This window comes from Mirounga angustirostris, unplaced genomic scaffold (genome assembly GCF_029215605.1).
Source record: "Mirounga angustirostris isolate CCGP_5_RB_7025 unplaced genomic scaffold, mMirAng1.0.hap1 SCAF_6, whole genome shotgun sequence".
Taxonomy (NCBI): Eukaryota; Metazoa; Chordata; class Mammalia; order Carnivora; family Phocidae; genus Mirounga; species Mirounga angustirostris.
Window position 1 is genome coordinate 98,909,297 of NW_026991714.1, and position 14,474 is coordinate 98,923,770.

Below are 14,474 nucleotides of genomic sequence, written 5' to 3' on the forward strand. Positions count from 1 at the left end.
TTATAGTAAATAGTACATTGTAATAATTCATTTGGATTTGTACACATAATTTGGATTGTATGAGTTCTGCATATGAAATAACAGCATAGAAGTATAACTAAAGGTAACTTTTCAAATCCAGATGTTAAGAATTAATTTTTTAGATTTCTGGTATATGGTAGTAATTGATTATTTAGAGTGGTTACCTATGGAAATGATTGAAATTATAGCATGTTTAGGGGTGCCTGGGTGGCGGTGATGTTAAGCATCTGCCTTCGGCTCAGGTCATGATCCCAGCGTCCTGGGATCGAGCCCCGCATCGGGCTCCCTGCTCCGCGGGAAGCCTGCTTCTCCTTCTCCCACTCCCCCTGCTTGTGTTCCCTCTCTTGCTGTGTCTCTCTGTCAAATAAATAAAAAAATCTTAAAAAAAAATTATAGCATGTTTAAATTTAAATTTTCTTTTTGTCTTTTAAAAAACTGTGGTAAAAAACATACAATATGAATTTGTCCTCTTAACAAATTTTAATGTACAGTACAGTATTAGCTGTATGTACATTGTTATACTAAATTTGTTTAGTTTTGATGTAGAATTTGATATAAGTTCTTATTTCCATGTTGTACTTACAGATTTGCAGTCTGTTTAACTGTAGGTCAGAGATAATTAGATTTGAATTACAAAATGGAGTGACTGACAAAACATAATTATGAGCATTTTCCTTTTATTTCAGAGTTTTCTTGGAGGCTTTTTTGGACCCATCTGTGAGATCGATGTTGTCCTTAATGATGGAGAAACCAGGAAAATGGCTGAAATGAAAACTGAAGATGGCAAAGTAGAAAAACACTATCTTTTTTATGACGGAGAATCTGTTTCAGGAAAGGTAAATCTTTTCTTTGTGAGAAGTACCTAGTTGTAGGATATTAGAATTAGTCATCAAAGTTGTCTGTACTCTTTCTAAATATCAATAATTTTGTTAGAGATGGAAAGTTTTTTTAGAAGGTCAGCTAAAATCCTTGATTCATTAGAGCATTTACAGGAAAGATTCTTAAACCGGAAGGGTTACAGGGGCAGAGTCTAAAATTGCAAGCAGAATTTTGTGTTTGTGACTATGCATCTGTTTTGCTTCACTTTCTCCAATGGGGCTGTGATCCACTCAGAGTTTGTTTCTCCTTTTATACATTGAGTTAGATTGGCGATAACTCTTTAGTATACCTTTAAATGTTTCATTCTTTATAGCTTATCTCTCTGCACTACTACCATTGTGTCTGTTGATTTCATTCCTTGGTACTCTGTGGAGGACTTAATGTACGTTTGGAATGTATATGTGCATGGTCAGGTACATCTGTGATCCCTTCTGTAAGGTTTCACTTTTCCCCCTTTTCCTTATCAAGTGATGTATGAAAGTAATCTTATACCTTAGCGAATATGATTAATACTCATTAATCATAATTTTTTTTTAAGAGGCTCCAAGCCAAACGTGGGGCTTGAACTCACGACCCTGACTGAGATTAAGAGTCCAGTGCTCTAGGGGTGCCTGGGTGGCTCAGTCAGTTGGGCATCCGACTCTTGACCCCAGCTCAGGTCTTGATCTAGGTGTGGTGAATTCAAGTCCTGCATTGGGCCAGGTGTGGAGCCCACTTAAAAAAAAAAAAAAAAGTCACGTGCTCTACTGACTGAGCCAGCCAGGCGCCCCTTTTTTGTTTGTTTTTAAGTCTAGTAGGGAACAATTACTGTCTGGTTTAAAGTGATCTTATATCATCTGGTCTAGTTAGGAGTTTGTGGCTGATGTTTTTAGGACAAATAAAGGAAGATGGGAAATAGAAGGGGAATAAGGGGAATAAAAGCTACTTCAGTGTGGTTTATAGAAAATAGTGCACCTTCAGATTACATTTTTGGAATTGCTAGACGTCATATGTAGTCCTAATCAATAACTATAGATTACATTTTAAAAAATGATAATTTATAGATAAATATTTTCTGTTGCTCAAAAGATACTGTATCTGGAATCTGATTATTTATTGACCTGAAATTTTTTTCATTTTTAACCTTTTATTGTAAAATAAAACACATATCGAAAACCACAAAACAAATAAATAATCATAAGGCATGTTTTCTTGTAATCACTATTCAAGGAGAACTTTGCCAACTACCCCTGTGTCTGATCCCAAACATAGCCTCTTCCTCACAAAAGAAATCACTATGCTGACTTTTATAATAATAAAGTTCCTTGTGTTTCTTAATTGTTTAGTCTTGCTCCCTTAAGCAGATTAATATGGCTTTTAAATCTCTTTTAATCTCACATTCCCTCTTCATGCTTTTCTTTTCCTATACTTTGAAGAACCTGAGACACTCAAATATAGAGTTCTCTGTTATTGCATACTCATGATACAGTTGTTGCCTGTAAATTGGTAGCTGTTTCTAGAAGCTTGATCAGAGTCAAGTTCAATTCTTTTGGCAAGAGTATATGTGGTGGTGTGTTCTTTTTATCAGGGGGGTATATGATGTTTGGTTTTCTCTTTTTTGCAAGTGTTGTAACTGCTATTAATATTGATTCCTGGCATACCTTTAGAATAGGTTATTAAATAGGTGACTTATGAGTACTTTGAAAAGAAAGCTTTAAAGAAAGAGAGGAAAACAAGCATTGGTTACCTGTGACCCAGCATGTTCTCTAAGAACAAGTCTAGGCTTTCTGAAATATCTGAGTATAATAAAAAGATCATTGGGTTAGAGTTGGAAGATCTAGTCTTGACTTTACCCCTGACTTGGTAGGTAACTCTGGGCAGTCATTTAACTTTGTGGATCTCACTTTAAAATTAGGGAAGTTGGACTGAATAATTGGTTTCCAAATTTGGTTTCACATTATAGTGTCTTTGCATAAAAATCCTTCATACCTTAGATATAATTTTGAAGTTCTGAGAGTCTGACATCCCAACCACAGCAAGGATAAATTCCTTTTATGATATTCTTTTTTTTTTTTTAATTTATTTGACAGAGAGAGAGCGAGAGCAGGAACACAAGCAGGGGAGTGGGAGAGGGAGAAGCAGGCTTCCTGCCGAGCAGGGAGCCTGATGTGGGACTCGATCCCAGGACCCTGGGATCATGACCTGAGCCGAAGGCAGACGCTTAACGACTGAGCCACCCAGGCGCCCCCCTTTTATGATATTCTTGACATGTGAATTTCTGTCTGCACACTTTTTTTTCCAGACCTTTTTTTTTTAAAGGATTATTTTTTTAGAGCAGTTTTAGGTTTATAACAAAATAGAGAGGGAAGTACAGGTATTTCCTATATGCCTCCTGCCCCTACACATGCATAGCCTCTCCCATTATCGATCTCATTCACCAGAAGGCACAGTTTTCACCAAGGGTGAACTTACATCGACACATCATAATCACCCAGTCCGTAGTTTACCTGAGGGTTCACTCTTGGTGTTGTTATTCCGTGGGTTTGGACAAATGTATAATGACATATGTTCATCATTATAATATCGTACAAAGTATTTTCATTGCCCTAAAAATCCTCTTTGTTCTGCCTGTTCATCTTTCCTGTCTTGCCTGCCAAACCACTGACCTTTATATTGTTTCCATAGTTTTGCTTTTTGCAGAATGTCATGTAGTTGGAATCATACAGTATCTAGCCTCTTCATACTGGCTTCTTTCACTTAATAATACACATTTAAGGTTCCTCTGTGTCTTTACAGCTTTATAGCTCATTTCTCTTTAGTGTTGAATAATATTCCATTATCAAGATGTACCACAGTTTATATATCCGTTTACCTGCTGAAGGACATCTTGGTTGCTTCCAAGTTTTGGCAACTATGAATGAAGCTGCTGTAAACATCTGTGTGTAGGTTTTTGTATAGGCATAAGTTTTCAACCCGTTTGGATGAATACCTAGCAGTGTGCTTGCTGGATTGTATGGTAAGCCTATCTTTAGCTCTGTAAGAAACTGCCAAACTGTCTTCCAGTGTAATGCTACTATTTTGCATTCCTTCAGCAGTGACTGAGAGTTCCTGTTGATCCACATCCTTGCCAACATTTGGTGTTGTTAGCATTCCGGATTTGGTCCATTTTAATAGGTGTGTAGTTGGTAATACGATGTTGAACATCTTTTCTTTCTTTCTTTTTTTTTTTTTAAAGATTTTATTTATTTATTTATTTGAGACAGAGAGAATGAGAGAGAGCACATGAGAGGGGGGAGGGCCAGAGGGAGAAGCAGACTCCCTGCCGAGCAGGGAGCCCGATGCGGGACTCGATCCCGGGACTCCAGGATCATGACCTGAGCCGAAGGCAGTCGCTTAACCAACTGAGCCACCCAGGCGCCCTGTTGAACATCTTTTCTATGTTTATTTGCCAAGTGTATATCTTCTTTAGTGAGGTGCCTGTTCAGATCTTCTGCCTACTTTTTATTTTTTTAATTTTATTTATTTTTTCCACAATTCACAGCACTCACCATAGCACATACCCTCCCCAGTGTCCGTCACCCAGCCACCCCATCCCTCCCGCCCCCCTTCACTCCAGCAACCCTCAGTTTGTTTTCTGAGTTTAAAAGTCTCTTATGGTTTATCTCCCTCTCTGGTTTCGTCTTGATTCATTTTTCCCTCCTTTCCCCTATGATCCTCTGTCTTGTTTCTCAAATTCCACATATCAGTGAGATCATATGATAATTGTCTTTCTCTGATTGACTTATTTCGCTTAGCATAATACCCTCTAGTTCTATCCACGTCATTGCAAATGGCAGGATTTCATTTTTTTGATGGCTGCATAGTGTTCCATTGTATATATATACCACCTCTTCTTTATCCATTCATCTGTTGATGGACAGCTAGGCTCTTTCCATAGTTTGGCTATTGTGGACATTGCTGCTATAAACATCGGGGTGCACGTACCCCTTTGGATCACTACATTTGTATCTTTGGGGTAAATACCCAGTACTGCAATTGCTGGGTCGTAGGGTAGCTCTATTTTCAACTTTTTTTTTTTAAGATTTTATTTATTTATTTGTCAGAGAGAGAGCGAGAGCAGGGGGAGTGGTAGGCAGGGGCAAAGGAAGAAGCAGGCTCCCCGCTGAGCAAGAAGCCCGATGTGGGACTTGATCCCAGGAGCCTGGGTTCATGACCTGAGCCAAAGGCAGACGCTTAACTGACTGAGCCACCCAGGCGCCCACTGTTTTCGACTTTTTGAGGAACCTCCATACTGTTTTCCAGAGTGGCTGCACCAGCTTCATTCCCACCAACAATGTAGGAGGGTTCCCCTTTCTCCACATCCTCGCCAACATCTGTCATTTCCTGACTTGTTAATTTTAGCCATCCTGACTGGTGTGAGGTGGTATCTCATTGAGATTTTGATTTGTATTTCCCTAATGCCGAGTGATGTTGAGCACTTTTTCACGTGTCTGTTGGCCATTTGGCTGTCTTCTTTGCAGAAATGTCTGTTCATGTCTTCTGCCCATTTCTTGATTGGATTATTTGTTCCTTGGGTGTTGAGTTTGATAAGTTCTTTATAGATTTTGGATACTAGCCCTTTATCTGATATGTCATTTGCAAATATCTTCTCCCATTCTGTCAGTTGTCTTTTGGTTGTGTTGATTGTTTCCTTTGCTGTGCAAAAGCTTTTTATCTTGATGAAGTCCCAGTAGTTCATTTTTGCCCTTGCTTTCCTTGCCTTTGGCGATGTTTCTAGGAAGAAGTTGCTGCGGCTGAGGTCGAAGAGGTTGCTGCCTGCATTCTCCTTTAGGATTTTGATGGATTCCTGTCTCACATTTAGGTCTTTCATCCATTTTCAATCTATTTTTGTGTGTGGTGTAAGGAAATGGTCCAGTTTCATTTTTCTGCATGTGGTTGTCAAATTTTCCCAACACCGTTTGTTGAAGAGACTGTCTTTTTTCCATTGGACATTCTTTCCTGCTTTGTCGAAGATGAGTTGACCATAGAGTTGAGGGTCCATTGCTGGGCCCTCTATTCTGTTCCATTGATCTATGTGTCTGTTTTTGTGCCAGTACCATGCTGTCTTGATGATGACAGCTTTGTAATAGAGCTTGAAGTCCGGAATTGTGATGCCACCAGCTTTGCTTTTCTTTTTCAATGTTCCTCTGGCTATTTGGGGTCTTTTCTGGTTCCATACAAATTTTAGGATTATTTGTTCCATTTCTTTGAAAAAAGTTGATGGTATTTTGATTGGGATTTCTGCCTACTTTTTAATTGGATTGTTTGTTTTCTTGTTGAGTTTTAAGAGCTCTTTGTATGTTTTGGGTAACAGTCCTTTACCAGATGTGTCTTCTGCAAATATTTTTTCTTAGTCTATGGCTTTTCTTCTCATGGTATCATTCTCTTGGTTGTTACATGGTATTAATTTTGATTTCCCTGACATCCGTTGAAGTTGAGCAACCTTTCATAGACTTATTGGCCATTTTATATCTTTTATGAAGTGCCTATTCAAGTTTTTGGGGGGTGAGGAGAGCTCGTTTTTCTACTCAGTTGACTTTTTTTCTTATTGGTGTATAATAGTTTTTTGTGTGTTCTTGATAAGAGGCTTTTATGCTTCTCAGTGTAGGGTCCTTTGTATATGTGTTGTAAATATTTTCTCTCACTTTCTGGTGTGACTTTGCACTGTCTTACTGGTGTCTTGATGAATAGTTCTTAATTCTGAACTGGGTGGCTCAGTCGGTTAAGCGTCTGCCTTCAGCTCAGGTCATGATCCCAGAGTCCTGGGATCGAGCCCCGCATCGGGCTCCCTGCTTGGCGGGAAGCCTGCTTCTCCCTCTCCCACTCCCCCTGCTTGTGTTCCCTCTCTCGCTGTGTCTCTCTCTGTGAAATAAATAAATAAAATCTTTAAAAAAAAAAAAAGTTCTTAATTTTAATACAGGGTAAATGTTATGTTTCCTTTCTGTTAGTGTGTTTTGTATCCTATTTAAGAAATCTTTGCCTACCTTATGGGCATGAAGATATTCTCCTGTTATCTTTCTCCTGTAATTTTTTTTATTTTACACTTCACATTTAGATCCTCAGTTTGCTTGGAGTTGCTTTTGTGTTTGCGACCTAGGAGTTAAGGCTAGTTTTTTTTTTTTTTTTTTTTTTTATACTGCCCTGTGTGGATATCTCATGAACCCAGAACATTTATCCTTTCTTTCACTGCACTGCAGTATCACCTTTGTCATAAACAGAGGTTGTGTGTTCTGTTCCATTAGTTTATTTGCAATATTTACTTTCTTTTCAAAAAAAAAAAAAGCCTATTGAGTATAATTCATATACCAAGAAATTCACCCTATTAAAATGTACAAGTCAGTGTTTTTACTTTGTGCAGCCATCACCACTAATCCCATAACATTTCATCACCCCAAAAGAAACACCATACCATTAGCATTTGCTTCCTTAGTGCCATAGACTGAATATTTGTGCCTTCATAAAATTTGTGTGTTGAAACCTAATCCTCAGTGTGATGGTATTTGGAGATTGGGACCTTTGGGACATGATTAGGTCATGAGGACAGAGCCCTCAAGAATGGGATTAGTGCTCTTATCTCCCTTACCTTCAGCCATGTAAGAACACAGTGAACATAGCCATCTGTGAACCAGAAAGAGAGCTCTCACCACATCTGCTGGCACACTGATCTTCAACTTCCCAGCCTCCTGAACTGTGAGCAGTAAATTTCTGTTGTTTATAAGCCACCCTGTATACAGTATTTTGTGACAGTAACCTGAATGAACTGAGACACCTAGCAACCACTAATCTACAAATCTGATTTCTTTCTGTATGGATTGGCCTATTCTGGACATTTTATATAAATGGAATCATACAATATATAGCCTTTTCTGTCTGGCTCCTTTCACTTAGCGGATGCTTTAAAGGTTCATTCCTTTCAAAAAAATTGGTAAAAAATATATATAATAAAATTTGCCATTTTAACCATTTTTAAGTGTACAGTTCAGTGGCATTAATTACATTCACAAGGTTGTACAACCATCACCACTATTTCCAAAATTTATGCATCACGCCACACAGAAACTTTGTCCCCGTTAAACAGTAACTACCCATTTCCTTTTTCTCCCAGTCCCTGGGTACCTCTGGTCCACTTTGTTTTTCTGTAAATTTGACTGTTCTAGTTATTTCTTAAAGGTGGTCATATAAGGGGCGCCTGGGTGGCTTAGTCGTTAAGCGTCTGCCTTTGGCTCAGGTCATGATCCCGGGGTCCTGGGATGGAGCCCCGCATCGGGCTCCCTGCTCCTCGGGAAGCCTGCTTCTCCCTCTCCTACTCCCCCTGCTTGTGTTCCCTCTCTCACTGTGTCTCTGTCAAATAAATAAATAAAATCTTAAAAAAAAAAAAAAGAAAGAAAGAAAAGGTGGTCATATAAGATTTGTCCTTTTGTGGCTGACTTATTTCCTTTAGCATAATGTTTTCAAGGTTTGTTCATATAGTATGTATCAAACCATCTTTTCTTATGATTAACTAATATTCCAATATATATCCATGTGGAATATGGATATACCACATTTCCTTTATCTGTTCATCAGTTGCAGACGGTTGGGTTTCTACTTTTGACTATTATTAATAATGCTGTACACTTGTGTTTAAAACACAAAACATTTTGGGCGCCTGGGTGGCTCAGTTGGTTAAGCGACTGCCTTCGGCTCAGGTCATGATCCTGGAGTCCCTGGATCGAGTCCCGCATCGGGCTCCCTGCTCAGTAGGGAGTCTGCTTCTCCCTCTGACCCTCCTCCCTCTCATGCTCTCTGTCTCTCATTCTCTCTCTCTCTCTCAAATAAATAAATAAAATTAAAAAAAAAAAAAAACACATTTTAAAAACATTTTAAAATGTTTTTGTGTGAATATATGTTTTCATTTCTCTTGGGTGTATATGTAGGAGTGGAATTGCTGGGTCATATGTTAACTTTGTGTTTAACTTTTAGAGGAACCGCCAATCTTATCTAAAGCAGCTGCACTATTTTACATTCTTTCCAGCAATGTATGCGGGTTCCAGTTTCTTTAGTTTCTTGGCAGCACTTAATATATATATTTTTATTATAAATATATATATAATATATATAATAAAAATACATATTTTTTATTATGGCCATTTTAGTGGGTGTGAAGTGGTATCTCATTATGGTTTTGGTTTGCATTTCCCTAACGACTAATACTGAGCACCTTTTCACGTGCTTATTGCTAGAGAAATCTTTGGAGAAAAGTCTGTTCATATCCTTTGACCTTTTTTTATTTGGTTGTCTTTTTATTGTGAGTTGCAAGAGTTCTTTATATATGCTGGATACAAGTCCATTATCAGTTATATTTCACAAACATTTTCTCCTGTTCTCTGAATTGCCTTCACTTTTCTTTCTTTTCTGGTTTTTTTTTTTTTTTTTGGTCTTCACTTTCTTGATGGTGTCTTTGAAGCACTAAAGGTTTAAATTTTGATGAAGTCCCAATTTATCTATTTTTTTGTTTGGTTGCTCATGCATTGGTGTTATTTAAGAAACCATTGTCCGTCCAAAGCAGTGAAGATTTACACCTCTGTTTTCTTCTGAGAATTTTGTAATTGTGCCTCTTACATTTAAGTCTTTGATCCATTTCAAGTTTGTATATGGCGTGAGGTAGGGATCCAACTTCATTCTTTTGTATGTTGATATTCAGTTGTTTCAGCACTGTTGTTAAAAAGAATATTCATTCCCCATTGGATTGTTTGGGGACTCTTGTAGCATATACATTTTAAAGTTAAAATTAATTGCTATGTGCTAAAAGTTTTTTGGAGAGTTTTTGAGGCATTTTTTTTTTTTTTTTTTAGATTTTATTTATTCATTTGAGAGAGAGAGGGAGAGAGCATGAGCAGGAGGAGGGGCCAAGGGAGAGGGAGAAGCAGACTCACCCCCTGAACAGGGAGCCTGACGCAGGGCTTGATCCCAGGACCCTGGGATCATGACCTGAGCCAAAGGCAGACACTTAACCAGCTGAGCCACCCAGGTGCCCCATTTTTGAAGCATTTCTTAAGACAAGTGGGACTATGTAGATTATTACAAGATAAATAGAGAAATTCTTAAAATGTACTTACTCAGATCTTTTTAATCCTTGGGTAGAATATTTACTGCTTTGGTTCATGTTCAAGTGACAATTCTTCCTTAAGTCTGGAACATTGGACTGTATCCTAAATTTTTTATGATACATATTTGAGCTAGGTTTCCTCTTTTTGAAATATAGCTTGTATCACTATTTACCTTCTGAATAGTTTTGAGAGAGTCTTACTGATTGCATGTTTAATTATTGAGGCACAATAGTTGTGAAAAATTTGATAGTCATTGGGTATATTTTTGGTGGGTTCATAAGGTATAATTCCTTAAGATTCTTTAAGATTGGTCAGTGATAAGTAAATTATCTTGAAGTGGTGTTGCCAATGCCAAGCTACCTATAATGAACCCTCTATGCCTTGTTACAAAAGTGAACAAAGGTATATGTTTATTCTGAGATTGTAGGGCTTTATAGTTTAATTCTTTAAAAAAAGAATATTATCACAGTATCTTTCATCAATATGAATATGGGCCACATTCTTCTGGTAGCAGTTGGAAATTAATTTTGGATAACCACAGTATTCAGCAACAATAAAGTGCAGATATCTCAGTAATTCACTAAGTGATACTATAAATGGTGTGTAGTACATTGATGGATGTATGTCTTAAACACAGTGTAGATGAATTTTACTCCTTACACAGGTCCTGAAGACAGCATTATTTGAGACATCCACAGAATATTAGATGCTGAAGAATGAGTTTGAGATTGGCTTGTTAGAGCAGTGAATATGTTTATATACAGTTTCCCTATGTTTTGTTTTCATGGCCTTTTAAAGAGGTGTATACATTGTCTCACATTTCTCACATTAATAGTAAAGGGAAAAAATAGTAACTTTAAATTGGAGAAACCTGGTAGATCACCTTGATTAAGTGATCAAAGTTAAAATCACCACTTGGCATCATGTACTTTGTAATAAGATACACTGAGAAGGACACAACTTAATTTCTGTGGTATTCTTGCCAAAAATGCATAAGCTGAGTCTAACTGTGATAAAACATCAAACAGACCCAAATTGAGGGCTGTTCTACAAAATAAGTGACCTGTATTAAAAAACATCAAGGTCAAGAAAGGCAATGACTGGGGCACATGGGTGGCTCAGTTGGTTAAGCGTCCAATTCTTGATTGTGGCTCAGGTCATGATCTCTGGGTCCTGAGATTCAGGATTCAGTCCCATGTTGGGCTCGGTGCTGAGCCTGGAGATTCTCTTCCTCTGCCCCTCCCCACCTGCTTGCGCATGTGCTCTCAAAAAAAAAAAAGGCAATGACTGAGGAATTTTGAGATTAAAGGAGACTAAAGAGACATAACTAAATGTAATGTGATCCTGGATTGGAGCCTGGATAGGAGGAAAAAAGGGTGTAAAGTACATTATTGGGACAGTTGTTGGAATATGAATATAATATATGGAGTTATAAGTTTCCTGATTTTGATATTTGCACTGTGATTAAAAGATTATTTTCTTAGGTACACATGAAGTGTTTATGGGTAGAGGAGAATGATGTCTCCAAATTATTCTCAACTGTGAAAAAAAAATTGTATGTGTATGCATAGACTTCTATATATATAGAGAGAGAAGATGATAAATCATATGGGACAAAATATAAACATGATGAATCTGAATAAAGGTTATGTGGGATTTCCTTGTGCTGTTCTTGGAACTATTTTATGTTTGAAATTATAATAAAAGTTACAAAAGTGTAAGAGTTAGTATTAAAATTCTTTAACTCAGTTCACATAGTTTCATTTATGTTTCTATGCTCCCTTGCAGAACAGCTTTTAAATAAAAATGCTTAATTATGCCTTCCAACCCTGGGATCCTTCAGATTCCAGAATATCTTGCATTAGGCTTAAAAGCAGTTGTTTTTTTGTTTTTTTTTTAAGATTTTATTTATTTATTTGAGAGAGAGAGAGAATGAGAGACAGAGAGCATGAAAGGGAAGAGGGTCAGAGGGAGAAGCAGACCCCCAGCTGAGCAGGGAGCCCGATGTGGGACTCGATCCCGGGACTCCAGGATCATGGCCTGAGCCGAAGGCAGTTGCTTAACCAACTGAGCCACCCAAGCGCCCCAAAAGCAGTTGTGTTTTGACATCAGTGGGACACCAAGGACAATTTCAGAGTTTAGGCAATTTGGTAGAAAAATGGAATAACTTTAAATTTCTACCTTAATAGTATGGTTTCAAAGTGTTTTTTGAAGAACTGTAAATTTAAAAATATCAGACACAGCCATGTTTCGATGAAGACATTCCCCAAATCTGTTGCCAGATAGACATTTTAAGAAGTATTCTGTTTTTATGTGCTTTATTAGTGTGAATTAGAGAATAGCTCTAATTACTGCCTGGCTCGTGAAATAGCTGGGAGTTAGGCTTGTATTATTTGTGGTTCAAACCTAAAATTCAACTTGTTAGTGTATGTGAAGCCTCTAATATACTTTTTTCCTTTAAAATAAGTATTTTTCTGACTTAGAAAGTATTATTTGCCCATTGTAAAAAAACAAAACCTTGAAAACTTTGTACAAAGAAGAAAACAAAATTACTCATAATTATACATTCCAGAAGTAACTGCTTTAAGAGTATTTCTTTTGTGTAATTTAAAAAATATATAATTGGCATTATGCTTGTATACAATTTGACCATGCTTCCTTCATGTAACATGTCATGCACATCTTCCCACATCATTAAAAATTCTTTGATCTTATTATGTTTAAACGTTAATAATATTCCATCATATGATGTACCACAATTTATTTAATTATTTGCTTCTTTCTTTGAGATACTAATTTGGAAGGCAAGTAACTAACTCATTCTGGTTACAGTATGGAAGATAAAGAAAAGTGAATATTTTAGGTAATACAGTTTACAAACAGAAGTAATTGGATCTGTTTTTATTGGCCCTTGATCACTGTTATCTTTTGAGAAGCATTAGTTAAAAAAGCTTTTAAGAGTCATGTTAACAATATTTTTTTATAGTAAAGAATAAATCTGAAAGTATGCTTTTTTGTATGTTAGCTAATCCTTAAACATTTGGAAAAGTTTTTTTAATATGTATGTACTTTATAGATATTTTGTCAAATTAAAAAATTGATAAAATTAAGGCTTCCATTTGGCAGATGTAAATTTAGGATTTCAAGGTTATATATTTTACTTCAAAAATATGTAAGATAAATCATACAAATACAAAATTTCAGTCTTTAGACATTCTGTTTTTAGAGTGAGTAGCAGATTCAGGGGAATAAACATTGCTTTTAAAGTTAGGAATTATAATAATATATTTTTGGTTACAAAGAGCTAAAGTGATCTTTTAGGTAAATTCTTGAAATTAGTGATTACCTTACATTAAAATGCTATTGTGTAGAATTGTTTAACTATTTGACCAGAAAACACATTTGATTAGTTGCAAATTTTCCCTTTTTTTGATTTGAGTCTTTATAGTTCTCCAACTTAGAAAGTTGGAGACAACTGGAACAAAGCAGGTGCTTTTAAGTGTATGTATAAGTGATTGTATATTGAGTAAGTTATACCTTCTCTGGTGCTGTAAAGTCATAATGATCTAGGTATGTGGTGGTGTCTCAAACTTCAGAAATGAATACCTGAAATACTTATATATTGCATTCATCTGGAAGGAATCTATTAGTAGGCCCACTCAAAGGATTGTTAACATCTTCTATAATTTCATGTTTTGGCAGGTAAACCTAGCCTTTAAGCAACCTGGAAAGAGGCTAGAGCACCAAGGAATTAGAATTGAATTTGTAGGTCAAATTGGTGAGTTTTAAAATAGTATTACTTTTTTTTTTTTTTTTAAATGATAACTGAGTTTGAAGAGGGTTGGATTTGGCACTTAAATTCTTGAATTACAAATTAGTTTTGTGGAAGGAAGGAATTGATTTTGCATAATAAAGGAGAGGATTTATTTTATAAACACTAAATCATGTTTCTTTGAATTGTGTTAAATACTTGACTCATCCTGCCTTTGTTATTAAACTTAATTACTAAAAATGAGAGGAGTTATATAAGTTACCAGCCTTGAAAAATAATTCGAGTAAATTAGTTGACTCACTGAAATTTCCATCTGCCTACATTTTTCACCAGCTTTACAATTACCAGTGTCACCTTCATCCTTCACTTTCTAATTACCCATACCATTTGTCTTCCTAACCTAGTGTGTGCCTGTAGCCAGACTCACCTGTCAGAAAATTCCATGGGAAAAGGAAAGGTGTAATTTCTTCTTGATGTAGATCAGCTTGTGTACATTTCCACACATGTATTTCAGAGGCATTCTTGGTTTAGTAGGAGTTAAACTGTATAAATCTTTTGGTATGGCAGATTGAAAAAGAGAAAAGAAAATGGATCTTTCTATTACAGTATACATAGCTAGGTTTTAAATCTAGCTTTCTAAGAGGTACTATACATGTTTAAAGTATCAAAATTGGAATTGGTAGATAGATATCTAT

At 36.5% G+C, this 14,474-nt stretch overlaps 1 protein-coding gene across 7 annotated transcripts in view; it reads left to right on the plus strand.

Moving 5' to 3' along the window:
- Positions 1–14,474, plus strand: part of VPS26A (VPS26 retromer complex component A) — a 58,833-nt gene that overhangs the window by 30,417 nt on the left and 13,942 nt on the right. For 5 of the 7 annotated variants that reach the window (XM_064594734.1, XM_064594732.1, XM_045877969.3 and 2 more), the window contains exons 2-3: positions 708–857; positions 13,710–13,785. In XM_064594734.1, coding sequence (XP_064450804.1) covers positions 780–857; positions 13,710–13,785 — 154 coding nt within the window. In that variant the 5' untranslated portion in view covers positions 708–779. Of the gene's footprint in view, positions 1–707; positions 858–7,507; positions 7,609–13,709; positions 13,786–14,474 lie in introns of those variants that run through there. The other 2 variants (XM_054508184.2, XM_054508186.2) reach the window with 2 other exon arrangements.